The sequence below is a fragment of the Centroberyx gerrardi genome, chromosome 4 (genome assembly GCF_048128805.1).
Source record: "Centroberyx gerrardi isolate f3 chromosome 4, fCenGer3.hap1.cur.20231027, whole genome shotgun sequence".
Lineage (NCBI taxonomy): Eukaryota > Metazoa > Chordata > Actinopteri > Beryciformes > Berycidae > Centroberyx > Centroberyx gerrardi.
This window is the reverse complement of record NC_136000.1, coordinates 33,329,091-33,356,851: the sequence shown is the minus strand read 5'-3', so window position 1 is coordinate 33,356,851 and position 27,761 is coordinate 33,329,091. Positions and strand designations below refer to the sequence as shown.

Below are 27,761 nucleotides of genomic sequence, written 5' to 3'. Positions count from 1 at the left end.
GCACTGGCTGACGAATATGTCCTGAAGGTTATAAGGCTTGTACTTACTACTGCCATGATGAAGGACACTGGAAGGGGGAATGCCCAGTGCTTAAGTCTAAAGGTAAGCAGTCTGGGGGTGGCACACATGTGAGGCCTGCTGCGCTCGCGGCACCCGTTTCTGTTCCCTTGTATTCTGATGTGTTACAGGGTGTGTAGGTGCAGCCTAAAGTAACATGTGGTCCTGTTTCGACCAGCCCTTTGTGTTACAGGTGGATGCTAGCCAGGTGGGGGCAGCCCTGCTACAGTCGGATGGCCAGGGCGTTGACAGGCCAGTTGGTTTTTTCTCCAAAAAGTTTAACTCTCATCAGTTCAACTATTCTGTGGTTGAGAAGGAAACCCTTGCATTGATCTGGGCCATTAAGCATTTTGATGTGTATGTTGGGTCTGGGCCTTTGGTGGTTTATACATACCACAATCCCTTGACCTTCTTCCATTTATTAGGGTGCCCAAACCAGCGGCTAATATGTTGTCTCTATTCCTCCAGTCATACGATTTGGACATCCGCCACATTAAAGATTGTGACAATGTGGTGGCAGATGCATTGTCACGGCCACCCATGGCATGAGGATATTGTGCTTGTTTTTGTGTTGTTTTTTCTGTGTTCCTCTTTGTCTCCTCCTCTCCTCATGTCTGATCTCTCCTCATGCTCTTAATTTGCTTCCCAGGATCCAAGGTTGCTGAGGATGGAGCAAGCGGCCAAAACCACAGGTGAATTTTGAAGCTAATAAGGAAGTGGCTGAAAGCTGCAATTCCTCTAATGTCCGCTAGAGTCGGCTCCAAAAAGACTCTAAATCCCGCCCAACTCCATTCAAGTTAATGGGACCACAGCTCAAGTTCTCACTCAAAATATAAAGTCAATACATTTTTTCGACAAGAGATTATGATCTCAGTAGCTAATTTTACTTCTTCTAATATGTGTCCGTGTGGTGATTTTCAAAATAATTGCATCATTAACGGGATATAACGGTTATAAAATGGGGTAGTTTTCTGAGTGATTGACAGGTCGCCGTTCACGGACCAATAGCAGGCGGCGCTGCGGCAAACCTCTGGCTGCTCCGGCTCCAAAAAATGTCAACATGGTGGCACTCGTGAACCCCAACTTTTGGCTTCAAAACGGCCCTAGAAACCTATGGGTGACGTCACACTCACTACGTCCATCTTTTTTTACACTGGGATGGAGGGGGTGACAGATGTGTTGGTGAGAGTAAGTTGGTGGAGATGTTGGGGGTTTGTTTTGTTGCATTTAATTTGTATTTGGTTGTTTTTGTTATGTGGTCCAGTGATCCCGTTGGGACCCCGTCTTATGGGAGGGGGTGTGACGACCCCCCCGCTCTGTCTGCCGGTGCTTGTGTGGGCCCTGGGCCCGGTACTGCCAGGGCTTAAGAGCTATGCCAAGACTACAACCGCTGTGGCTCTCCTAGTGACACCACCACTTTGGCTTTTGTTTGTGTTCTCCTTAGTTCATTTTGGCACCATACAACATTACATTTACACTTTCGACACTCATCCACTCACGTACATCACTGACTACTGATTTCCACATGCCATTGCAGCATTTGAGTTTTGTTAATATGTTATTTCTTTAATAAAAGGATTGTAAATCCTACTGGCTCTGTGTGCGTCTCCCGTTTTGTCATGGTCCTGCGGCCAGGTCGTGACAAAGGGAGATCCACCAACCACAAGATGCCTGATCTGGTGCACCAGAGCTTAAGTCTGACAGGATGGAGGTGGCAGATTTCCCCCACAGTCTGGAAGAAGGACTTAGGGAAGCACACAACACTGCAAGGAAACATCTCCGAACAGCACAAGAACATCAGAAGAAGACATGATGTTGGAGCTCAGGAGAGGTCTTACAGTGTTGGAGATTTGGTGTATGTAAGAGATAGCACCAAGAAGAAGGGACTAAGCCCCAAGCTCCCACACCCTGAAAGGGCCCCAAGATTGTGTCTGCACGTTGTGGTCCTGTCCTCTACGAGATTCAAGGTCTGAAGCATAGGAAGGTAATGCACCATGGCTGCCTCAAGCCATATGACAGTGAGGTGATTCCAGCATGGGTCAGACGTAAAAGGAGCCGAATCCTGCAGCTCTTGAAGATTTCCAGGAGGAGCATGTTCAAGAGAAGACATCAACATGAAGCCACAAGGTGTTGTGTGGAAGAATTGTGAATAAGCTGTGCGCCACTAGGCCTGTAGGTGTCACTGCAGGCTTGTTGTATTTAAGTTTCCACTACTTCCTGTGTTAGCTCCTCCCAGAGTAAAGTATAAATACCGCCCGGTACCCAGTGTCCGGTGAGAAGAATCATTTCACTACTTGGGTGATGACCTTTCTCCTGTGCACGTAAAATAAAGCATAATCAACAGCAGTCAACTGAGTTTGCTTATTGAAGAAATTCCACGACAGTTGTCGTGGATTTTCGTGGAAGTTGAAGACACAAGGAAAAACAATGAAAACACTCAGTGGACGTGTAATAAGCCAGAGAGATTTAAGACCTAGTTTAGTTCTACAAAAAGAAACAGACTGTTTAGTTCATTGCAATTCATTCAACAGTTTGAGTTAAGAGTTCTACTTAAAAAGACAATAAGAAGTCTGGACTTTGAGTTGGAAAGTTAAAATCTGTAATATTTCTGTAATAGGGGTTATGCCCAATTTACTTCCGCATGCCCAACTTCCACATTACTTCCACATCAGTTTCACTTTACCGAAAGCTAGTTGTTGTACCAGCTATGTGTGGATATGCCGTTGTTTTATTCACGGTGTCTTCGGGAGCTGCTAAATATGAGCATTTCCGATGTACATCATATATGCAGGTTGACCTCCAAGACTCTAAAACTGGATAAAGGGTTTAAGCTGTACGCTTCTTCATACATCTGCGACTATGAGGGTAGCTGTTTACTAGCTAGCCGGCTAGCTATCTAGGTAGCTCACTGTTGTAAAGATAGTCTCACCCAGCAAGTTTCTGATTAATTATTGCTATATATGCCTACATAATCACGTTGTCATTTTATTTTCACCAGTATCGAACAGAGACAGGCTGATAACTGTGAGCGCAGTCTGCCGTTTATTTTGAGACCAGACTGGATCAGTGAAATCAGTATCAGGGCAGCACAGGTCTATGAGGAAAAACGAGAAGCCACACAGCTTGAGCGTAGGGATTGCTAGTCTGTTCACTTTCAATTTCAGTTCCAATTCCAGTTCAGGGATCTGATATTAACCAGATAAATATAATATGATATTTATCAAGCCTCTCAGAATAGGAGTCGGCTAATCAGGGATCATGACCAGGTCCCCCTGTGACAGCTGCCCTGATACTGATTTGCAGTCAGCCTGTCTCTGTTCGATACTGGTGAAAATAAAACGACGTGATTATGTTGGCATATATAGCAATAATTAATCAGAAACTTGCTGGGTGAGACTCTCTTAATTTACCCGAAGGTCCCGGTACCGCCCCCCCAATGGCGTAGTAAGGAAAAAGTGGCTGTGAAAAGTTGAATTATTTTTATAGATGACATGAGTGTTATACTGTTTTGAAAGCATCTTGTTTTCAAAACTGTTGTTTTGAGCTTTCAGAATCCGTAAACCAATTGTATTTTGTCCAAACTATGTCTGATTACGAAGTATTTTAATAATGTCGTACAAATATAAACTTTGTAAATATAAGAGCCAGTTGCGTTCAAATGCGCTGGGATAATTTTCTCGTCACTCTACAACAATGTGCTTGGTATTGAAGGAAAATAGAAATTCCCAGCTTTCCAATGACACTAAATGCATCATCACCCGAGCAACAAAACCTTCACTATTTCTGGGGAAACGTAGCAGTCAAACTTCACGTTTTACAGTCACACTGAACACTCACAGACAGAAAGCCTCTGTTGGGAACTCATGGTCTTTGTCGCCATCTGGTGGCTGTAACAAAGTACTGACACCAATGAGTCCTATACCATTCAATTCCACTGACTGAGAGGAATACAGGGATATGTCACATGACCTGAAGGTCCTAGCCGTTATCTATAAATATGCCTGTGTAGAATGGAGCTCTGTGGCCCTGATTCAATGTCATTAGGCAGGAGGGTACAGGATGCACAAACTTGATCAGTATATTCATTGTGTTTATTACTATTTGTATGTTTTTAGGAGATTTGTGTTATTTGTAACATGGCTATATGGAAATAAATAGTATTTTTAAGTAAAATTCCAAGTAAACAGTCAGAAAACACAAAGGGCACAGATGGACACTTTGGGTACCCAAATGGTCAAAGCATGGAGACCGCCTGAGTATATCTTTATAAATTGTATCATAAATGTTGTATTTTATTGCATTTTCATCAAATTTACAGTTACAGTTGTAGTCAAGGAGTAGAAGAAAACATTCAGTTGCATCATTATCCATGGGATCTTGGTTATAATGGTGATATTGCCTTTGAAATTTAGATTATATACTAGGCGAGGATGAAAATCTTATTTTTTCCTTTATTGAATCTCCATTTACTCCGGACCATAATAGATATAGGTTTACTTACAATGGATTCATATTCCTTAGCTTCTTACCTATTAAAGGAGACCAGAACTATGCATATAGGCCTTATGGTTGAGGAGCTATTCCTGACTCATTTTGGGTATGTCATTTTAAGCGTTTTTTTCCTGAATTTTGTGGTCTAAGTGTTAACAACAGTGTTAAGTAGTGAGCTAGCTAGATAGCTAGCCGCAAGCTAGTAGACAGCTACCCTCATAGTCGCAGATGTATGAAGAAGCATACAGCTTAAACCCTTTATCCAGTTTTAGAGTCTTGGAGGTCAACCTGCATATACGATGTACATCAGAAATGCTCATATTTGGCTCCCGAAGACACCGTGAATAAAACAACGACATATCCATACGTAACTGGTACAACAATGAGCTTTCAGTAAAGCGAAACTGAACCGGAAACTAGTAAATCTGTTTTAACAGAATGCGGAAGTAAATTGGGCATAACCCCCATTCAGCTTAAGAATGTTTTGGAGTTTGGAAGAATGTAATGTAAAAGTAACCAGTTACAATACTCTGTTATAGCTATTTGTCTCTGTTAAAGCTATTTGTATCACCTGTATTGAATGGACTCATTTACTACTGGATAGGGTAGTGTATAGGTAATTTAGAGTGGACTAGTAAACCCTAAATTGCCCCCACCCCCACACACATGCATGTGTTGTGCATGTTTTGTTCACATGGTCCCATGTGGATTGGTTCTTGAATGAGTTTTCACATGTCCCGTTCTACACCGGACGTGTTGCGTCAGCAGTACGTTAGCAGCATGTAAGGTCCTGAGTTTGTGCCTACACTGGTTCCGCTTTAGTTGCGTTTTAGCCGCACATTCAAAAGCGTGACCTCAAGCACAAAGCCTCAAAATATACAAGCATTAATTGAAATACATAATTGATGGGATTTTATGCCTAGTTTATACATTTTCTCATCAAATATTGAAATATGTAGGCTATACATGATCAACACAAAAGTCATGAATACTTGATTAAAGGAATAGTTCACCCAAAAATGAAAATTCTGTCATCATCTACTCACCCTCATGCCTGTTGAAACACAGGTGAAGTTTGTCCATATAACACACAGGGAGGTTGCCAGCACAACTCCATAGCAGCCCTCTCCAAAACAACTGAAGTCTCCAAAAATACCTATATTTACACCATAATTTAGTGCAAATCTTAACTACAGCTGATTGATTTGCAACAAATAATGGTGTATAGGTCTTTCTATTCACAGTGTGATTGTTTGGCTAAAGAACAGCATACTGCTGCTGCATAAGAACTGCTACGAAGTTGTGCTGGCAACCTCCCTGTGTGTTATATGGACTAACAAATTTCACCTGTGTTTCATTTGGCATGAGGGTGAGTAGATGATGACAGAATTTTCATTTTTGGGTGAACTATTCTTTTAAACTTTCTCCAGAATGAACAACAGTGCTCTCACACAGAGCTGCATAGTCAACTATTCATAAAAGTGATTTATTTCACTTATATCATAGGAATGTTTAGGATTAATCATCAGTCCATGATGAATATGTATAATTGAACCCAAAACGAATATAGAAAAGAAAGAAGGTGGCCATGGAGAGATGGGATCATTCTCAGCTACTGTCTGGACTATAGGCTTCGCCAGCCAAACAAAGATGCCAACAGACCACATCAGCATTACATCTAGGGTTAGGGTTAGGTTAAATACCTAAAAGGTATTTAAAAAAACATGCCAGGATTCTTCAATCAGTGTGAATGTACTGTATGGAATTCTTGGAATGCGCTTTTACGCACACACTGATCTCACATTTCCTATAGCCTACCTTACAGTAGTGTTGAATATAAGGAAACCATGTCCTCTGTCCATTAAATCCATTTGGGAACATACTTTTACACAGACACTTGTCGCTCTCCACTCCTCTTATTCCTCCAACCCACAGTCAACACTCTTTTTCTCTGAAGCGGTTCCTTGGCAGGGTTTGTCTGAAAAAAGTGCTTCTGACAAGTAGCTGCCGGAGCTTCTGTATTCCATGGGAATACAGTATTCTGTAATTCTGTATTCCATGGGAATACAGAAGCGCAGTACTGTGCAATGAATCAAAGCCTGATTCAGTTGGTCATAACTGATGCCAGCCTAATCCAAGCCCATTTCTAAGTGTGCCACAGTTGTGCTGTGCACCAAAATTGCCAATAATCAGTCACCACACCCTGTGTGCTTGTGCTGTGCGCCTGTCCTGTCCCATGTTATTCCATGTCATCCCATCCCCTCCTATAACATCTTCTCATCCCGTCCCATCTTATCCCATCCTATCCCATCCTATTCCATCATTCCATCCCATCCCAACGCCAGTGGATCGGTTCCTCAGCTCTGCCCTGCTGCTACAGGGATGTTTATTCCTATTAGGCTGTTTGTGAGACAATTGTTGGCAGAATAAGAGAGCTGGCCAATACAGCCCTGAGCTAAAAATCATCCTTACATCACATCCCAACTGGCAGAGAGACAAAGAGGAAGAGAAAGACTCAGAAGGAGGCCGAAAGAGGGAGAGCGAGAGATAGAGAGACAGCGATGGAAGGGTGTTTACCTGTTAGTGAGACACCTCTACTCTCTACATCAGCAAAAGTGAAATTCAACTGTAGGAACTGAGACATGAAAGATTTCTCACAGACAACCACTGGTCTATTTTATTCACTTGATGCCATCAAGAGACTAATTTTGGAGCTGTTCAATTGATAGTGAATTGTAGATTGATCATGTGGACACAGTGACTATCAAAGGTAACTTTATAGGGATATGGGTACATTTTCTTATTCGGAACAGTTAACATTACTATAAAATAAAGGCTAGTTTATAAGAATGAAAAAAGATAATAAAAAAATTCCATAAAGTCCATAAAGTCTGTTTCCAAGGGAAACACCATAATCGTCTTGTCCTGACATCACGGATTGGAGACTTGACTCTCTGGTTTCTAGAAACTTTTCAATATTTCCAAATACCAATTATACCACCCAAGTCCATGCTAATGCCATAGGAATTCTTCACTTGAGTGGCATTCTCTTTTAAATAATCATGAATGAATAAATACGGATATGATTACAATTATGAGGTAATATGGAGCTGAACATGATATGAACATCGTGTTGAGATAGTGGTTTTCATGATATCTGTGGATGAAATTGATATGAAACAAAAAAGATGACTGTGAGACATGGATGGATAATCTCATAGCTCTCATGTACTCTCTTGGACAATAAAGTGCTTTGATTATAACACAAGACCCCAGTGCTCAGTGTGCCCCTCAGTGGACAAGGCAAACCCATCAGCACCCCAGGACCTCCCAATCACATCCCAATCAGAATACTCATAGGCTGAGTTTCAACCAGTTGAGCGACTGAGTGACATTCACTCTACATTCACTCTCTTGATCCAGCAAAAACATGAGATAGAAGGGGATAGATGTAACATGCTTAGCACTAAATGTTTTTATAGCACTTAACAGTACACAAACTACAGGGTAATAACTGTGTGATTACACACAAATGATCAGAAAGTAAGAAGTAATTTCTGGCAATAATGAGTAACTATTTATAATGAATTTGGCAATTAATCACCCTATTGAACCAAGGAATAGAGTAACTATAGACTAACTATAGTGTAATAAGTTATTAAGCCTGACTTTACTTGGCAGTACAGTTCCCATAGTGTTATCTGGTACTTTCATAATACGTATTGAGTAACAATACTGTAACAACCTCATCCGTCTTCTGAACTAGAATATGGAAGGTCCATTTAAGAGAGCAGGAAAGGACCGGTAAGCAAATGTTTCCAAAGTATTACATAGTAATTATTCAGTAATGATTGCATTACTTCCTACATTAATGTAGTACTGTTAATGCTAATAATCTAGGGCAGGGGTATTCAACCATATCCCACGGGGTCGAGTGTATGCAGGTTTTCATTCCAACCACTGCACCAGGTGATTTCACTGATTAGTTCGTCCTCTCTGGTTGAAGGTGTGCTAATCAGTGAAATCACCTGGTGTAGTCTTTGGTTGGAATGAAAACTTGCAAAATCTTGGCCATCCATGGCACATGGTTGAATACTTCTCTAGAGTAATATTGCTAATTATACAGAGTTGCTGTACTTACCACCATTTAACCGAGAACTTACACATTATAATTACAAATCATTGTTATTATCAGAAAGTACTGGCATTTAACTGAGAAATTAGACATTTTAATTACAAATAGTTACTCGTTATTACCAGAAATTAGGTATTTTCTGATCATTTGTATGTAATTACACAGTTATTACCCTGTCATTTCTGTACCACAATGTAAAGTGCTACGAATGTAGCACTTTGAAGAAAATCTGTTTCAGTTTTCCAAATAATAAATGAAACAATTTTATTTTCGCCTAATAATCATTTTGAAATTACTTTTGTGCCTTCTATGCAGTTTCAGTTTCAAAATTCCATATTTTTTCCAGACCGTAACTTCTTGATTTGTTATGAAGATTTTGATGTTCAATATGATTTAAGCAGGTAGTTGTCTTGGCCATACAAACTATCCCATATCACCCTACAGATAAAGATTATACCTCACAGTGACAAATATCAGAATATGTGAGACGACAGGAGTTGTCAAGACCTGGAAATTCCCAAATTCTTTTTCCATACATTTCCAGACTTTCCAGACCTGTGTAGGAAACCTAATCTTGAGTGAAGAGTGAAAAATATTTATTGGACATCATGTTGTTTGTTTTCATGTATGGTACTAATTATGTTTCAAAGAATTTAATTTATATTGGTTTCAGTGGAGAATTTTAGTGTCATATGGTCTAAATGCAATTTCCGAGACCTTTCCACCTTGCCAGACAAACTTTGTGGGAGAAACACTGGTATGTAGTTCCGGTAAGAACTGTATACAGTTACCTGGAAGCATCAAAGCTGTCATAAGAGCCAACAGTGTAATTCCTGAAGAGTTTCCTCCGCTCTGCACGGTCAGCACGGGCATCTGCAAACACAATAGAACACAATGGCACAGAATAGAGTCAGAATAGGAGCAGAATAAAATGAGAAGAGAATTAAATCAAGTGGAAGCAGAATTGCATCAGAGTGAAATAGAATTCAATATAACAGAATAGAATCACAATTAAAAGAAAAGAGGATACAATTGCATATTGCATCACTGTCTGGAGTCAAGCACCCAAATCTACAGTTAAATGCATGACTTCCCTATACAACCAACCATTGAAAATACTAGATAAAAAACCTATAAGGTGGCATCACTGTCATATCTTGAAAAAGTACAATCTTCTTAGTTTTGAGAGTTTTATTCAGTTTTCCTATCTTAAACTTGTTTACAAATGCTTGAACAAGTTAGCTCCAGAGAACCTAAGTAGATGCATTAGTAGACAATTTTCTGTAAAGGGTATCATAATCAGGCTTGTACTCACTTGTAGCCAGTCGTTAGATTGTCATATGTAATCTTAAGATTGACTGATTATGGTGTAAAACAACCAGTTGTTTGGATTGTGCACTTCTGAATCTCTTGTTTGTTGTGTCGTGTGGTGTTATGTGTGTACATTGTGTGATGTTGTCTAATTGTGATAATGTATAATGTAGGGTATTTTGCCGGGCCCAGGTGTGTCATCGTTCACTTTATTGTCAACTGTAGGAACTGAGCCAATAACAGATGTTTCTTCCACGGAAAATGTAATTGTCAGGCATTGCAACTTGAGAGAGCGAGAGAGTGAAACCGAATTGAGAAGTTGAATAGAAATCAGTGATAGACTATTAAAGACTGAAATTATTACTATTACAGTAAACAATATAGAAATTAATTCCCGGCAGAAATATTTCAAATATTAAACTCCATCTCGCCGCAACTGAGGCTCAGTGGACTGACTTCATTTCAGGCTATAGTCTACTTTGTAACTCTGGTGCCGGTGAATGTGCGACCTGTTGAGAGTGACACTGGTGACTCTTCCTCGTATCCGTGTGCACGTGGATGTGCACGTGCACGTGGAGTGTGCATGCATACATAACATGTGCACATAAGTTTGCTCAAGTGCATCTCCATACACAAGTTCAAAATGTGTGTGTGTGTGGCGCGGGTGCACACGTGCATGTCAGCTTGAGCGTGTGTGTATGTGTGTGTACATGTCTGTGTGTGTATGGGCACTCAAGACTGGAAATTTAATGTTAGTATGTTATGTTATGTTTGAATGATATCTCTAATATATTTGAATAAATGTCTCAAAATAGACTGCAAACTTTGAGGCCCTTTTTCTCAAAAACATAGTTTGGTAACAGTCAAGACATAAAGGGGCATAAATGCCCCTCTTTCCAACATTGTATTAAACTCAAAATGTCTCCAGGGGTCAATGTGACAGAAAATGATAGAGCAGGTCATGGGCAGTACAGAACACGTATTATACTAGGGTGTGAAAGCCAAGAGAGGCCCGGCTTGCACTAGGTCTACCTAGTCTTTTTTTTTATTATTAGCTTATGCAAAACATTTTAGATAATTGTAGTCTATTTAAAAGCCCAACTAGGGACTAGGGTTGGAAATTAGCAGTAGCTACAAACACATCTTTTATAGTGTAATTATGTCAACTGCATTGTCCCTATCACATAAACTACAAAAAAAATAAATAAAAAGAAAAAAATGCAATGTAACATATTAAAGTGCAGTCAAAAGCTTAAATATTGGGACAGTAAGCTGTCAAGCCATTTTGATGAGGCCATTGTTTCGACATGGTTTAACATGGAAATCAAGAATACTCATATTGACAAGCTGTCAATCTGTTGTCTTGCCCAATATTCATATTCTGATATTAAATAGTGTATGAGCTCACTGTCCCATTGCTTAAATTTGTGACTGCAGAATTGGAGTAGAAAACATTAAGAGGAGAGGAAGTGTTTTTTTTTATTACAATACTAGTTATACTAGTTATAGACATTCAAAAGGCCTTTTAGTGTGCTAAAAGAAAAAATAGTTATGATATGATAAATGATTTAAAAAGGCTAAGCTTTTCAGTCCAGAGGATGTGTAGACTGAGATGAGTTGATACTTCACATATAGTACCTCACACACTCTAAAAACTACAAATATAGTTGAACTAGCCTGAGATGCTAGTATTGGCTAAAACACTAATGTTATGAAATATACACAATATCCACAGAAGGCCAGCATACAGCAATTTAGCCAGCATCGGTAATTTCATTTCACTGCTTGACTGTCCACAGATCTGTGTGAAGGAATCAGAGGGAGCTGAGAAATACAGTATATTACTACACTACAGAGAAGGACACTTTAGTACAAGAGGTGAGAGGAGAAACAACACACGAGAGGAGATGAAAAGAAACAAGAGAAGTGAAGAAAGAGGAGGGAGTTTTGTTCCTGGAGGCTTTTATAAGCCAGATGGTTCACATGTCAAACTATTGTAGGATTAAACTGTGTGCATGCATACATGCGTGTTTGTATGGTGTGTATTTTATATATTCATTTTATTTTAAAAATTTTTAAAAAAAAAGGTATTTGTAATGTATGTAAATTTTGCTTCTACATGCACTAGGTTAGATAAATTGTAAATACTAGTAGAAAAAGAATGAATGGGATGATCCTCAAAGCACTAGCTAGCACCTAGAAGGTGGGCATGTCCTTGGACTGAAACAACAATTAGCAACGATTATGGCTTTGGAAGTAAGTCAGTAAGTGAGAGCAGGATGGATGGATGGATAGATGGATGTGTAGGGACCACACCTTCCTAAATGCAAAGGACTAAAAGTCCCAGCTTTCACCTCATTCAAAAATGGCACCTCGGGGCACCCACCGGAAACATCTGTACTACAGTAGGTTGAGCGCTGGTTAGTTCAAAGGCGTGACGTCACCTGCGCTATATAAACAGCTGTTTACAGTCGCATATTTTCTTTAGATCGCGGCCCAGCTGTGATCGTCAAAGAGACGGCTTCTGCAGAAATCCAAGGACAATAGACCATGAGTACTAGGCCCCTGATCAAGGTTTAATTGTACCCTAACCAAGTCTGCAAAATCTTCGTAAACCTGAGGCACAAAGCGCCAATACAGCTGTGCGGACCAATACAGCTGCAACCTGTGGAATGTAAGGCAACTGGCTTCCCTCTTCCTTCGCATGATTCCCGTCGATGAAGTCTGAATTCTACAAGAATTCCCCAAACTCCAGGACAGCTGACAAGCTGCACCGAACGAGCGTTTGGCTTGAGCCCAAAGCGTCGCCCTGCTGGCCTGACACCTACACACACAAGCAAGGATGACTTCAGACCCCAAAGACGCATTAAGGAAGGCTGAACCATCTGGGTTAAATTAGCCTTAATAGATGTGTAGTGCATATTGAATGTATAAGAATTGTATTTTCTGTACAGAATAATTAGGGACACGTCGTGTTATACCCCTTTTCAATCTATGGTTACCATTGATTAGATTGGACTCCTCTCAAGTCTTTGTAAGGCGCATAACGCTCTTTCCTTCAAAACAACTGATTGTTTTGATCCTCTACCAACCTTGGTTATAGGATTCCTAAACTTTCATTCAGTTTATTAACCTAGTTTCCTGACTACGCCATTTCCCTTCCACCTGAGATTATGGTTTATGACCCTTTGTTCTCCCCTCTCTCTCTCTCCCTCTCTCTCTCTCTCTCTCTCTCTCTCTCTCTCTCTCACACACACACACACACACACACACACACGCACACACACACATATACCACACTCATACACTGCTTCCCCATTCATACACATACACTCCCTGTTGTGTTATTTTAGAATTAGTATTGCTATAATTTTACTGTGTTCTACCTCATTACACTTGAATTGTGCCATTTGATGCATTAGTATAATAAATGTAATTCGTTGTTGCACAGTAGTTTGCTTATTGTTGTTCATTTATTGATTGAAGCCATCCTCTGCTATTTGAGAATGAATGAAATTGATACTTCCCTAATCAATTTAAAGCTACACTAAGCGATTTTCTGACCACTGGAGGGTGACACATTTGTAAATAAGCCACGGCAAAACTACTGGCCTACAGAAGCCCCTAAGGACAAACCGTTTGTTCTCCTGCTGAAGGTTACATGTCCCACAATGACAAGTGAAGAGGAAGGTAGCAAGTTTACTAGTTGAAGTTTACTCACTAGCTTCATCGATTCTGCCATTATGACATTTTTTTTCAGGAATGGGAGGGGGGAGAGCGCCGCTTTCAAACAGCGAGGGAGGAGACAAGGTAGTTTAAAAAAAAGGAAAAGCTACTGTTCGGTCCGAGTTTGACAACAAGATTTAGAAAAGAGGTGAAAACAACAATACAGCTGGCCCGCGTCTCACGGAAATCTCCACATAGCACATGTTAGTTTCAGGATTGGTTATAGGGTCTGAAATCGCTTAGTGCAGGTTTAATTAACCATACCATTCATATTTTGACATTTTAATGCTTAATTAAACTTCCAAATTTAACTGTATACGATTTTATGAGACTGATTTGACTACTGTTGTACTGATGGATGGATGGACGGATGGATGGACTGATAGATAGATAGATAGATAGATAGATAGGTAGATAGATAGAGATGGAGTTGTGGCTCGACTTCACTGCTCCTCCAGAAAAAAAAATGTCTCTTTATTTGTGGAGACATGTTACTTCTACTCTGAAGCCATTGGATGCAGTTTATCACAATGCCTTGTGTTTTATTACAGGAGGTACTTTGATGTTACAATTTCTTGTTCCCCTAAATAATTTTAAAGCAATGATACCTCACATTTTCTATGATATTTGTAATTGCTTGTTGTAACGTACTGTATGTCCCTGTATGTTGCTGTCTGTGTGACTGAAATGTATTGTGTATTTTCTTTGCAATTTTTTGGAATGTTTTTTGTTCTGAGGTCTCTCTTGAAAATGAAATCTGGATCTCAATGAAACAACTCAACCAATTAAACCATAAATGAAAATTAAAAATCATGCATCAAACCAATGCTCATTCCCACAAAAACATTATCAAAAATCCCATTGCAGCCAAATAGCAAGTGTAGAATCATGAGCATTTACAATACATTAACTGCAGTTATTTCACTTCACCATGCAAGAGAATGAGTCCTGGTTTTAAAATTGAGTTTGTGCAAAACATGGAAGAAGTAAAACAAAACAGAAACAGACAGACAGTCAGTCAAAACAGACAGTACTCAGCAATTGTCTGGAGACCCCATGATTTGTCAAGAGACCCATGGTCTCACCTCCATGATAACCTCTGCCTGCAATATGTATATATTGATTGTGGAACTCTATTTAAGAAAGTCTTGCTTAAAAAAAGTTAAGAGAGAGAGAAGAGCCTTATCCAGCCCCAACAGAGACCTCTGTCCATAATAATCTGGACTGTAGAGGCTAAATCAGTATGTGTTATAGAGCGTAAACCAGTTACTGGACATACGCGCAATGATACACACACACACACCCATATAGATAGATAGATAGATAGATAGATAGATAGATAGATAGATAGATAGATAGATAGACAGACAGACAGACAGACAGACAGACAGACAGAAGGCTCTGGAAAAACTCCATTGATTCATCCATGCATTTTCTTGCCACTTATATAGGAGTTGTGGAGGCAACAGGGCAAGCAAAGCAGCCCAGATGTACTTTTCCCAGAAACTTCCTTCAGCGCCTCCTCCATGCTGGGAGATGTAGTTCCTCCAGTGTGTCCTGCGTCTGCACCGGGGTCTCCTCCTAATTGGTCGTGTCTGTTATACCTCCAATGGGAGGTTCCTCCCACCTACCACCTCAGCTGACTCCTCTTAATGTAGAGGACCAGCGGCTCGATACTGAGGTCCCCCCAGATTGCCAGAGTGAGTGTGAGCCTAGCCACCCTGTGGAGAATCCTCATTTGAGGGTAAGAACAAAGATTATCTTTGCCACTACAGTCCCATACAACGCCCAGTTTACTGCAGTCGTTGCACCTAACTGGTGGTCAATCTTGCAATCCTTTTATCCTCACTCATGAAAAAGACCCCAAGATATCTGAACTCTTCCACTTGAGGCAGCTAAATGGGATAGGTTATCTTTTTCCAAGGGATAACCATGCTCTCAGATTTAGAGGTGCTGACCCTCATTCCAAATCTTCCAGTCCAATGGATCATACATGGAGGCAACCAGGGCTTGAAATTAACACCCGCCAACCCGCCAAATGCGGGTAAAAATTTACTGTGGCGGTTAACATTGTAATGTTACTAGCCAATTTGGCTGGTGATGAACCAAGCTCTAAATATTTGAAGCAGGCTGTGTGGTAGAATCGTTTGCGCGAGACCACGAGTATACAAAGCAGTGTTGCCAACTTGGCGACTTTTCAGACCCCCCTGGTGACTTTATTTCTCAAAAGCGACTAGCAACAAATCTGGTGACTTTTTCTGACCATGGGAAGCAATGTTAATGTGTTGAATCCCAAAGCGTTTGGCAATAAATTGGTACGGCTGATGCCGGTTTTCTCTACTTGCTTGTCTAATCCAGAGAGCTCTGATGATCACAGCGCTTCCCACATGCAGCGTAGCTCCCTCCCTCCGCTGAGAGCAGGGACTGTAGGATTGGGCCCACTTGTAATTTCTACCAGCGTACACCGAAACTGGCCAGGGTGGGCGGAGTCAGCACTTACATTAAAACGGGCTACGCCGTGGCGTGCATAACAAGTGCAGCATTATATATTGATATGCAAATTATCGTATGACATCATCTGGCGACTTCTAGCGACTTTCTGAGCAAAAAGTTGGCAACACTGAGGATAAAAATGAAAACAAAGGAGGGGAGAAGGCGAAAATGAGGACATTTAATGCCAAATGGCGATCGGGTCGTGAGTGTCAAAGACCACGAAAACTGCAAAGAGCGACCTCCAGAACTTAACAATCAAGCAGGCCAAGACAGGTGTTTTGGAGGACAGTGTCGCCGTTAAGAGCCACGTATCGATGAAATCCACACAATTTGGAATCAATGCAATTTATGAATATCAGTGAAATACTGTAATTTATAGATTTATTATGCTATATCTTTTATTTTTACTAATACTTATGCTTAAATTAACCCAGTGGCACTCATAATCTGGTTTATTTCAAGAAAAACATTTTGGCTAGTGGAAATTCCGATAAAATCTAGTAGCCATATTGGCTGGTGATCAAAAAAGTTAGTTTCAAGCCCTGGAGGCAACAGATAATATATAATGGAGAGTTGCAGGCTGGTGTTTAGGTTGAAGCAAGCTGGATGCCATCTTCAATACTTTATCATTGTGAACCCATCATCTATGTAGAAGTCTCTTTTCATTACAGTTTTTCTCAATTGTTTACACATCAACACTGGGATCAGAGACACAATGACCAAAACCTGACACTCACATACAAAACTCTTAAACCAATTTCAGTCAGGACAACTCGGTTTGGTGGAACTTGGTTTTGGCAGGATAGATCTGCTTTTATGGCTCGCTGCTGCACATGCATCAGAGCTTAGTCAGGGAATACATAACCACCATATAGTACATAAAAGCAGATCTTAGCAGGTGGAGCTGGAGAGGAGTGGGTGAACAAAAGCAGCAAGACTCTTGACATCAGACAACAGTGGCAGAGTGGCAGTCTGCATGGCAAACTAGACAATGAGTGAGCATGTGTCATTTTGACATTAGGGTGTGTGTATGTTGATTGGTTTGCTTGTCAAGGCACGCTGCTGAGTTAGTCCAATCAGCTGAAGACAGCCAGCTTGAGTTTCCTGCCTGAACTTGCGTTGCCCATTTCAGTCAGGACAACTCAAATATTGATAATAATAAGTTTATAAATGGTTATGAGATAGCAATAAGTTTGGTTTTGGCTGAATAGCTTATCTAGTGACCAAACTTTCTATGTATGCCTGGGCCAGCTTGGACAAATGGCTTATTTATCTGGTGGCCTAACTAAAGCCACAGCTAACCATGAGACCCAGCAACCACCTGAGCTTTCCTCTTTAAATAGATATAAATACTGTATCTATAATGCCAGCAAAAACAAATTCAGACATCAACTTTTGGGAGATGCTTTGGGCATTTCAGTCAGGAACACATAATCGTGGTGCTCCTCGCTTCAATCTTGCTGAGATTCAGTGGAGAGCACATAACCCCCCAAACCAGCAGAACCAAACACCACCAAAAAATTGCAAGCCACAGAATGTACCGAGGCTATATTGTATGTAGCAACAGCATGTTGCAAGTTCCCCTTCAATGCTTATGCTGCCCTTATTTGAGGGGTGTAGGTTTAGCAGCTGCAGAGCACCCCTCAATGAACATATGGAAAGATACGCAGTATCTTGATTTAAGGGAAATATTCTGTGCCACTAAATGTACCTTGACCTAATGCATGCTTTTCACTGAGGTGGCAGCTGGCAACATTGATGAAGGCCTAGTGCTGAAATGCATTTGGCATACATGACCAAGTGAGGTCTGCATATCATGAAGGGCCGACGATGGCACAAGCACAGTTCTTTCTTTGACAAGCCTTCTGAGGCGGTTGTTACGGTTGTTGTGTTGTTATTTCAAGCTCTATCCGGGTTTTTGTATTTGAGTCTCCAAATAACAACTGTGCCTCCGGGATCCTTCATCTGGCTCAAAGCATGGCATCTTGAGCATGTGAAAAACACAGCATGAACAAAAGCAGTAAGACTCATGACAGCACACAACAGTGGCAGTCCACATGGGGAGCTACACAGCGAGTAAGTATGCGTCATTTAAAAGGTTTGACATTAGGGTGTGTGTATGTTGATTGGTTCACTTGTAAAGGCGCAGTTTCCTGCCTGAACTTACACTGCTCATTATGCAAATATAGAGGAACATTTTCTACTTTTCACTACCTTTCACCTTTCTACTTTTCTAAATCACACAAAAATCTTTGGCAAAATCTCTAGCATTCAACATGCTAAACTGAAATTACCAATTGGCCACATTGACTACTCAGAGGTGCACACACTAGTTGCTAAATTGTTCAAAGGTGACTCTCCTGTTTTGAGATAAATGGATGGCAACATTGTAGATAGGTAGAGGCTCTCCCTCTACCTATCTACAATGTTGCCATCCATTTATCTCAAAGAAGGATGAGGAAGAGCAAGGAGAGCAAACATCTCGGATGAGATCTGGGAAATGACATCATGGTTTGACAATGAGGGACGATGGGATGAGTACAGCCCAAACTGAGTCGCTTCACTATAGCTTCCATTGTCCATACTTTCAAAGTGAGAATAGGTAAGCTACTCTCTACACCAGGGGTCTCCAATCATGTGCCGTGGAGTGCCGAGAGTATGCAGGTTTTCATTTCAACCATATACACACGATTTCACTGATTAGTTCTTCCTATTTGGTAGAAGTAGTGTTAATCAATGAAATCACTTGGTGTCGTATTTGGTTGGAATGAAAACTTGCAAAATCTTGGCCCTCCATGGCACATGGTTGGACACCACTGCTCTACACTATGCTAACTTAGCACTACATATAAATACAGCAGGGGTCCTCAATTCTGGTCCTCGAGGGCCAGTGTCCTGCAGACCCAACTGTTTGCTGAAATGTATACAGTATTTTGTTATTCTATTTCTGTGTTTGTTTTATATTTGAGTAGGCTAGTAACATGATAATTTTTTAAAACAGGCTATTGTACATAGAAAATAAAGAAGGCGTAAGGTAAAGGTATTCATAGTTTTCCATTGAGCACATCAGCCATCAGTGTGCAGTTGGTTCTTAGAAAGATCTATTCATATGATGGCATGTGTGTGGCATCATGTGGCATCATGTGGCATCATTTGAATGCAATTTTTTTTAGTTTGCGAAATGCTATGGGATTGGTCCAAAAATGAATTAATTATTAATCATGTTTTTAAAAATGCACAAAAAGTTCAACTCACTGTAAAACTCACTGTAAAAGTAATCAATCCAGTTGACATTCTGCAGGTTGGTCAGAAACATAATTTTAAAGATGTCTTCTAAGCCACATGTTGGTATGTTGAGATTTCAATAAAATACTTCTGTTGTACGAAACTTCTGTTATGTTGTGGTAATTACAAAGACTCCATTATCCACAATGTCTTGCGTGGTTTTGTATTCAGTTGAATAATTCAGGCAAAGCTTGGTAACTTTTCTTTTTCAAATTTGGCACATAGATAGTCTTGGTGTCTCAGTACTTGGATAAAAAGAATGGTACTGACTGGCCCATAGGAGGCGCGACAATAAGCCCTCAAAGTCTAAGGCTCAGTCCTGCCGTGCTGTTAGTCATAGAGATGTGGAACTTGGTGAAGATATGTATTTGGACATGCTAAACATTTTTGCTTCTCGGACCCATAATGTCCGCCATCAATTTTTGGCCGCCATTTTGGATTTTTTGAAAAAACATCTTCTCATGAACCATAGATCAGAATGACACAAAATTTGGCAAGTACATTAACTGGGTAAGCCTTTACTTATCCAGTTTATGCATCGGTCCAAAAATGGTGAACTTACCAGCCTATCTTTTTTTTTTTTTTTTACTTTGCACTAAAAGTAAAAAAAAAAAAATCATGACGTAGTAACTAGTCCACTTGAAATTGTTCAAATTGGTCAGAAACATCATCTTAAATAGATCTACCAAGCTAAATGTTGATATGTTGCCATTTGAACAAAATATAGTAATTTTGTTTGTGTCAACCTAATAAGTGTCATTGTCAAAAATTGTACATAATGCCTCGCATTTTCCCTTTCGCTCAGTGCATTGTAAACAACTCCAAATGCTTCTCAATCAACTCTAACTAGCCACATACTCTATGCATATGTATATTCTATATATTCTCTATCTAGAATATATGTATGTGTGAAAGACCCATGCTAACATCACACACTGCACTTCTATTTCACCATCTTTTGCATATAAATGCTATGGATCCCTGCCCAAACAATAACAGACTGCTTATCAATGGAAATATGCAACACCTGCACTTCTCAATTTCACCTAGAAGATATCTTACATGAAAACAGATTATTAGTCAATACTTAGTATGTCAAAATTCATCTAACATCTGAGTTGAAGTAAAATTGCTCTGCATAACTGCATAACTGTAACTCCATATGCTCCAGACATTTCCCAACAGCAACCAGGTCATTTCTATCGTCCTCATGTAGTGAACCTTGCCACATTGCTTTTGAGAAAATGACCAATAGTTTCAGAAACGTGTGTAAACAATTCAGAAAAACTAATGTGATAGGGGGCTGGAGAAATTTTATGAAGACAGCTGTCAGACTGTTCATCAAGTCAGGTTGTGGAAGAATATTCTCATTCAAACTGGTCCCCTTGCATTTGGCAGAGCAGTCAAACACCACGCACAGTTTTTCTGGATTCTGGGAATGATGAGGAATGTACCATCATCCTGAACTTTCTCTGCGTTGACATTTCCAACAACCTCCAACAACAATCCATGAACTTAACATAATGTTTGCTGTACTTTTTATCCTTTGACAATTTCCTCTTGAGATGGCTGAACCAGGCAATGGCAAGCTCTATGTTGTCAGGCAGATACAGTCTCTCATTAAAGGGCATAATGGCCATATGCCCTCATTCTGCTTGTTCTGGAGGAGGATATCGTCTTGACTGACGTTCTTCTTGTTAGAGGGGTTAGGGGTTATGTGGGAAGATCTTTGATGTTGACCAGGTGACACACAGTAGTGAGGGACACTTACATACAAAGCATGAGCACACCCACAATGCTCAAGTCGGTCCTAACAGCATAAGTTCATCATCTCAAGAATATCTTGTCTTGGTGCCAGTGCAATTGAACAATTCTGGACTGTGATGACAGACCTCACAATACTGCAGTGGTGGAATTCCATCTGCTACCTAGGAAAGATGATTCCATTTCCTGGCAATTTCGCTGGTAGGAATGTGGTTATGGTTTATTGGTATATAGTCCTTGGTCTAGGCAGGGGGAAGATCAATTCCCCTTTGTCTTTGTTCTTTCTGATCATTCAGTGGAAGAGAACTATAAATAATCGCATCTCAAGCCACTGAAAGGCTCATCAAGTGTTAAAAAACCTGAGATATAGCTAGGAGCCAGACCTAGCCCAACATAAAAAGTAATTAGTAAAATCTAACCAAAACGTAACAGCAACTAGTATATAGATACTAAAATAGGGGTAATCCTGTAACATACAGTTAGTTTTCATCAATAACCTAGCAGACGTACCACGGCTTGTCGTCTGAGACAAAAAAAAAACAAGGCATAACATTAGTTGATGCAAGATGAAATAAAAGCTTTTATATGTATTTCAATGCCATTTAAACATAAAATACATCTAGATATGCTCCAGGGCAACAACATCAACCTCAGTTTTGTTTAAATTTAGTTTAAGTATGTTTTGGGACATCCAGTGCTTAATCACATTAAGACACCTAGAAAGTCATGAAAAACTGCCAACATACTGGGACCATTTGGTTTAAAATAAATCAGATACAATGCCAACAAATAATATGGTCAAGGGGCAACATATACAAAGACAACAGTAACAGCCCAGGAACTGAGCCTCGCACACCATGCATATTTAATTAAGCAGAAGAAACATAGATACTAAGAGAGACCAACATTTTTTGTTTCACAGGTGAGATGAGAGCCTGTCCAGGACAGTCTCAGAGACACCATGAGTGCTCCATATTAGTGAGCAATTGGGTTATTATGACTAACCCAGAGGAGGGCAGTTTCAGTACTACAAAGTTTATGAAACCAATTTGTCAAAACCTTCCATCAACTCTAGGAGTATGTTATATACCACATTGTCCAAAGCTTTGGCGGTAAAAAGTAAGTTTAAAGGAAAGCTTGAAGCATCCTTGCCTGATCAGCCGCAACTGTAGTAGGATCCTATAAACCCCAAAATCAACCCTCCAATCCTCATGTTATACTTGTGAGGAAAATCTATTGACTCACATGAATTCCATCACCTAGAACCGTAATCCTCACCATTAATCAAAATTCTGACCCTGAAATACAAAAATAGCCTATCACTGTAGCTTTGGATCAGGACTTTGACAATCATTACTGCAACTCTTGACAGTAAAGTATCAATTAAAGCTTGGATACTTAGAATACATACATAAAATAAATGATGTATCTCATATGGTCAACCCTAGGGTGTTTTACTGTTTGTGAGGGAAGTGTACCCGAAATTAACGTATAGTCTCACCTGCCAAGGGTTGGTAAACTTAAAAAAAAAAACATTAAGGAAAACACACACTCTGAAGCAAAGACAAATTTCTTAAACCAATTACAGACGTTTCGACAGGCAGTTTTTACCAGTATTTAGCGCTTGGCAGGTGGTGATTTCAGACTGCCCACAAGACAATAAAAACTTACATCACACACACATACACACACACACACACACACACACACACAGTAGTAGCCTACCTCCAAAGCGAACCTTCTTCCTGATCCTGCTGCTTTCGTCCATTGGATTCCGCTGCCTGTCTCTCCACATAGAAACCAACACTTAGCTCTTCTCCCACCTTCTCTCTCAGCACCTTTCCTCCTTTCCCACCTTCTAACCTACAACCCCTGCCGTCTTTCCCTATCCTCTCTCCTCTTACCCTCCTTTTCCCTCTCTACACTCCCTTTCTTCTACGCTACTTGTTTCCTTTCCCTCTTCTCCTCAGCCCTCTCTGTTTTGAGATATTGGACTTTCCACTGATGTTCACTGAAGCTAAGCAGCAGAACAGATAACAGGCACCTGTCACATCCATCTAAAAATACAGTCACAGATGATCCAAAAATCCCACAGAATCAACTTCTGGAAGCGCAGGATCCTGACTTTTCCTGCTGTCACACTGCGAGAAACCAGAGGGTGAGTAGAGAGCGAGCAGAAAAAAATGAACAAAAAGGGAGAGAGAAAAAATCTTGCCAAGGCCCACTCCTTAGCAACCCACATCCATAAAGCGTGTGTTACCATGGAAATATATCAATCAGGAACATACATGCAGGCTGAACTCAGCCGACACACACAACAAACACACACATTCACACACACACATAGACATGAATGACAGTTGAACTGAACTAACACACAAATAGAAATGTACTCCAGTGGAACTGAGTACATTGTGGAACTGATTTAGCTAAAGAGGATGCTCTTCAAACAGAAACAGAAATCACTCACTGGCTGAATACAATAGAAGACAATACAATACAATAGTTGAACAAATAGAATAGAATAGATTAGAATAGAATAGAATAGAATAGAATAGTTGATGAGTCTAAGGGAAATTAAGACGCACGCTCACAGGATGGGAAATAGAAAATATTACCTGGCCAAAAGCCATCTGTAGAAGGCTGTCAGAGTTGTTGACTTCCAGTATAACACCAGCCCAGACTGGAGATTGAGTCTGCCAGCAATGACTCATACCCAGTATGGTGGGTGCACAATGCATTGTATTACCAGCATCTTTAACCACTCCCCTGTCCATAAGCAATGTCCCATTAAGTGACAAAGTGTGGTACTCTCATACCACAAAAATACCCCTCCTTAAACCCCCATGTGGTTTGCCTTGAGGAACAATCAGCATTTCCACCAGTGGTTCCCTTATCTGATCTTGTTTATTGACTTCAGCTCCACATGCATTCACATCTCACGAAGCGACATCTCACTAAGTGTTACCTGACTGACTGAGTGAGTGAGTGACTGACTGCCTGACCTGAATTTGCCGCGTGATGCCCTCGGCTGCTAGCCTGGTAAGACCATCCTGATCACGTGACCTCACATTCTGTTTTACTCCACGGATCAGTCTGGACTTCTAGCCGCCCACATCGATTTCAGTGGGCGGGAGTACTTGCCTTGACAGACAAACTCCTTCAGCCAATCAGCGAATCCAAATTCAAATCCACTCGGAAGAACAGCGAAAACGTCTTTTCCGCCGAGAAACTCCGCTAGTGCATACTCTTGTTCTTGTTTAATTGTTGTTATTGAGTCTATTTCTGCAATAACTGCACTTATGGCTGTGTTTACTCTACTAACGTTAACGTTACCGCTCGTTGCTTCGGGAGACGGCATTACTGTTTTGCCAGCAGCGGCCTGTATTTCACGTCATCAACTACGACGCAGTCCCTGATTGGCCCGGTTACGTCATCAACTACGACGCAGTCCCTGATTGGCCCGGTTACATTGTAATTTCAGGAAATCGATGTGGGCGGCTAGAAGTCCAGACTGATCCGTGGAGCGAAACAGAATGTGAGGTCACGTGATCAGGATGGTCTTACCAGGCTACTCGGCTGCGCCGTGGGAAAAAAGGCAAAAAAAAATTATTTTTATGAAAGTGTGTGCTGGGTGGTGGTGTGGTCTATGGCTAGCAAGTATGTGTGTGTGTGTCCATGTGTATGTGCACGTGCATTGTGGCATTAGCTCACCGGTAATTTTAAGGATTTAAGGAGTGATAAGAAGATTTTGTTGTTTGTGTAAAGCTGAATTTTGTTCCAGTGATATATGTTCTGTTAGAAGATTTAACCATGATATGATGAGTTGGTTTCGGGTTTTCCAATAAGATATTGTAATAAGATTGTTTTCTTGGCGATAGTCAGTGGTACAAGTAGAGGTGTTATATTTTGGGTTGATGAGCTATCCAATTCTGACGAGTCTCCAAGTATGCACAGAGATGGGGATATTCTTTTATCGTACCCCAGTATAGGAACGAACCTCTATACCTATGATTTACTGCATTCCAGCATAGGAATCACCCTCTATGCCTATACGATTTATTAATCGCCGTCTTAGACCATAAGAACAATCCTCTATTTACCCTAATGGGTCATATACAGTAGGAACGACACCTCTGTAAATATGTCCTCAGATGGCAAGTGATTCAGGATAAATCTATACTTTAGTCTCTCAGTGTGCATCCGAGTCATTCTACTCCCCTCCACTTCCCTGCAAATCCCATATTCTATCCCCCCAGATTTCCTCCTTCAGACTGCACTGTATTTTTAACATTCTTTACCTATATTGGTGTAGGCAAATAAGATACCCAAAAATAAGTAAATACATAAAAATAATAAATAATAATAATGATAATAAATTTAAGGAATGTATGATGCATCATGTTGTGGCTTTAAATTAAACATTATAAGGACATGACGTATTCTGCTATTGGACCCCAAGTTTCAGTAAAATCTTGTTGTTTACCCTGTAAGGCTGAAGCAATTATTTTCCATATTAATCATATCAATAGCTTCATTAATCCATTCATTATAAGTTGGTATGTTTGAGTCAGTCCATTTATTCATAATTATGCAGGTCTCCAAGAATGCAAGTTTGAGGGTTTAAAGGTATATCTATTTTATTGAAGGTCAGTATCTGTTTGGTTATGCCAAATCATAATTCTTTAATTTTCGTACATTCCCATAACAAATGTAATAATGATCCTTCACTAATGCAGCATTTTACACATTCGCTGTTTTCTCGCAACCCCATTTTGGACAGAAGTGATGGAGTACAGTACAAGTGGTTCAAGATTTTAAATTGTCTGAGTTTGTTTTTTGTTGAGCGAAAGGGATACATTGCATTTTTCCAAATTTCAACCCATGAGATTTCATCCTCTTGTTTATTAGGATCTCTAGTCCATTTCAAGGCACAGTTTGTATAGTAGTAATAGTTTATCAGCCGTTTCATTAAACAATGCATACAATTTTGTTATTGATGTTTTTTTGCTTGAAAGAGTATACTTTCTAATTTATGGACATTGACATTCACTTTATAAGTACATTTTCATTAATAACATACTTTAGTGTAATGTAATTTAAATATTCAGATTGTGGTATACCCTTTTCTGTAATAAGATCATTAAAAGTCTTAAAACAGCCATTGGTTAGGAGATGATGGACTTTGGTAATCCCTTTTTCTTTCCATTTAATCCAGTTTATTGTTTTTTTATTTACTGTTATATTAGGATTATTCCACAATGGTTGGTTTCCTGAAGAAATTGGGTTAATGCCCAAAGTTCTTTTTACATAGTTTCAATATTTCAAAAGATGTTTCAATAGGGCTATGCGCAATTTCTTTCAGATATGATTTCATAAAATATAAGCTTTTTAACCCTATATTTAAATTCTCCATGATAATCCTTTCTATTTGCACCCAGTCTTTATTTTGTACTGATGGATCAAACCAATGTTGTATTTGGTGGCAACCAAATGCCAAGTAGTAATGATAAAAATTTGGTAATTGGAGTCCACCTTTCCGATTGGAGCTAGACAGTCTCAAGTATGAACATCTTGCCTTTTTTCCATGCCATATAAACCTAGAAATTGTTTTATGTAGACAGTCAAGCCAATTCTTCGAAATAATAAGTGGTAACATTCTTAAAATATAATTTACACTGGAAAGTATTGTCATTTTAACTGCATTAATTCTAACCCATAATGATATTGGCAAACTTGACCATTTTACTATATTGCTGTTTATTTTGTTCATAATTTGGGTAAGATTAATATCACGAGTTTGATATATGTTAGGTGTAATCCTCAATCCTAAGTAAGTGATTTCTGTTCCCTTCTATTTTATTTTAGTATTTTGTATACAATTAACACTACAAAGATTATTTAGTGGCATTAATTCTGATTTTGACCAGTTTACTTTATATCCTGAAAGTTTACCAAAACTACAACATCAGTTAAATATAAAATGATATCATCTGTGTACAATTATATTTTATGTGTTTGCTTTCCAATTATTACACCTTTTATATTATTAGCTGATCTTATTTTCCTAGCTAGCTGCTCAATTATAAGATTAAATAGTAGTGCTGATGCTGGACATCCTTGTTTTGTACCTCGGTGTAAATGGTCTTTTTGATCTTTGATCATTAGTTTTTACAGATGCTTTGGGATCTAAATAAAGCATGTGTATCCACTGCTGAAAATTAAAACCAAAACCATATTTTTTTCCTGACTGCCTGACCTGAATTTGCCTTGTGATGCCCTCGGCTACGCTGTGGGAAAAAAGAGCTGGTGTTTGAAGGAGCTCACTGAATTCGCCTCAGGAAAAGCCACAGGGAGCCAGTGTACTGTAGCTAGAACTGGAGGGATGTGATCTCTCTTCTTTGTTTTAGTTTAGTTGTAGATGTATGTATGTGCATATGAGTGTTTCCCCCCCAAAATTGATTCTTGTCAAGGTGGGAAAGCCTCTGACACAGCATTT

The 27,761-nt window shown here is 39.8% G+C and overlaps 1 protein-coding gene across 1 annotated transcript in view; it reads right to left on the bottom strand.

The window, feature by feature from the left end:
* shank2b (SH3 and multiple ankyrin repeat domains 2b) overlaps window positions 1-27,761 on the bottom strand; it is a 287,358-nt gene that overhangs the window by 96,100 nt on the left and 163,497 nt on the right. The window contains 1 exon segment of the mRNA XM_078283292.1: window positions 9,475-9,556. Within this exon segment, the coding sequence (XP_078139418.1) occupies window positions 9,475-9,556 (82 nt within the window).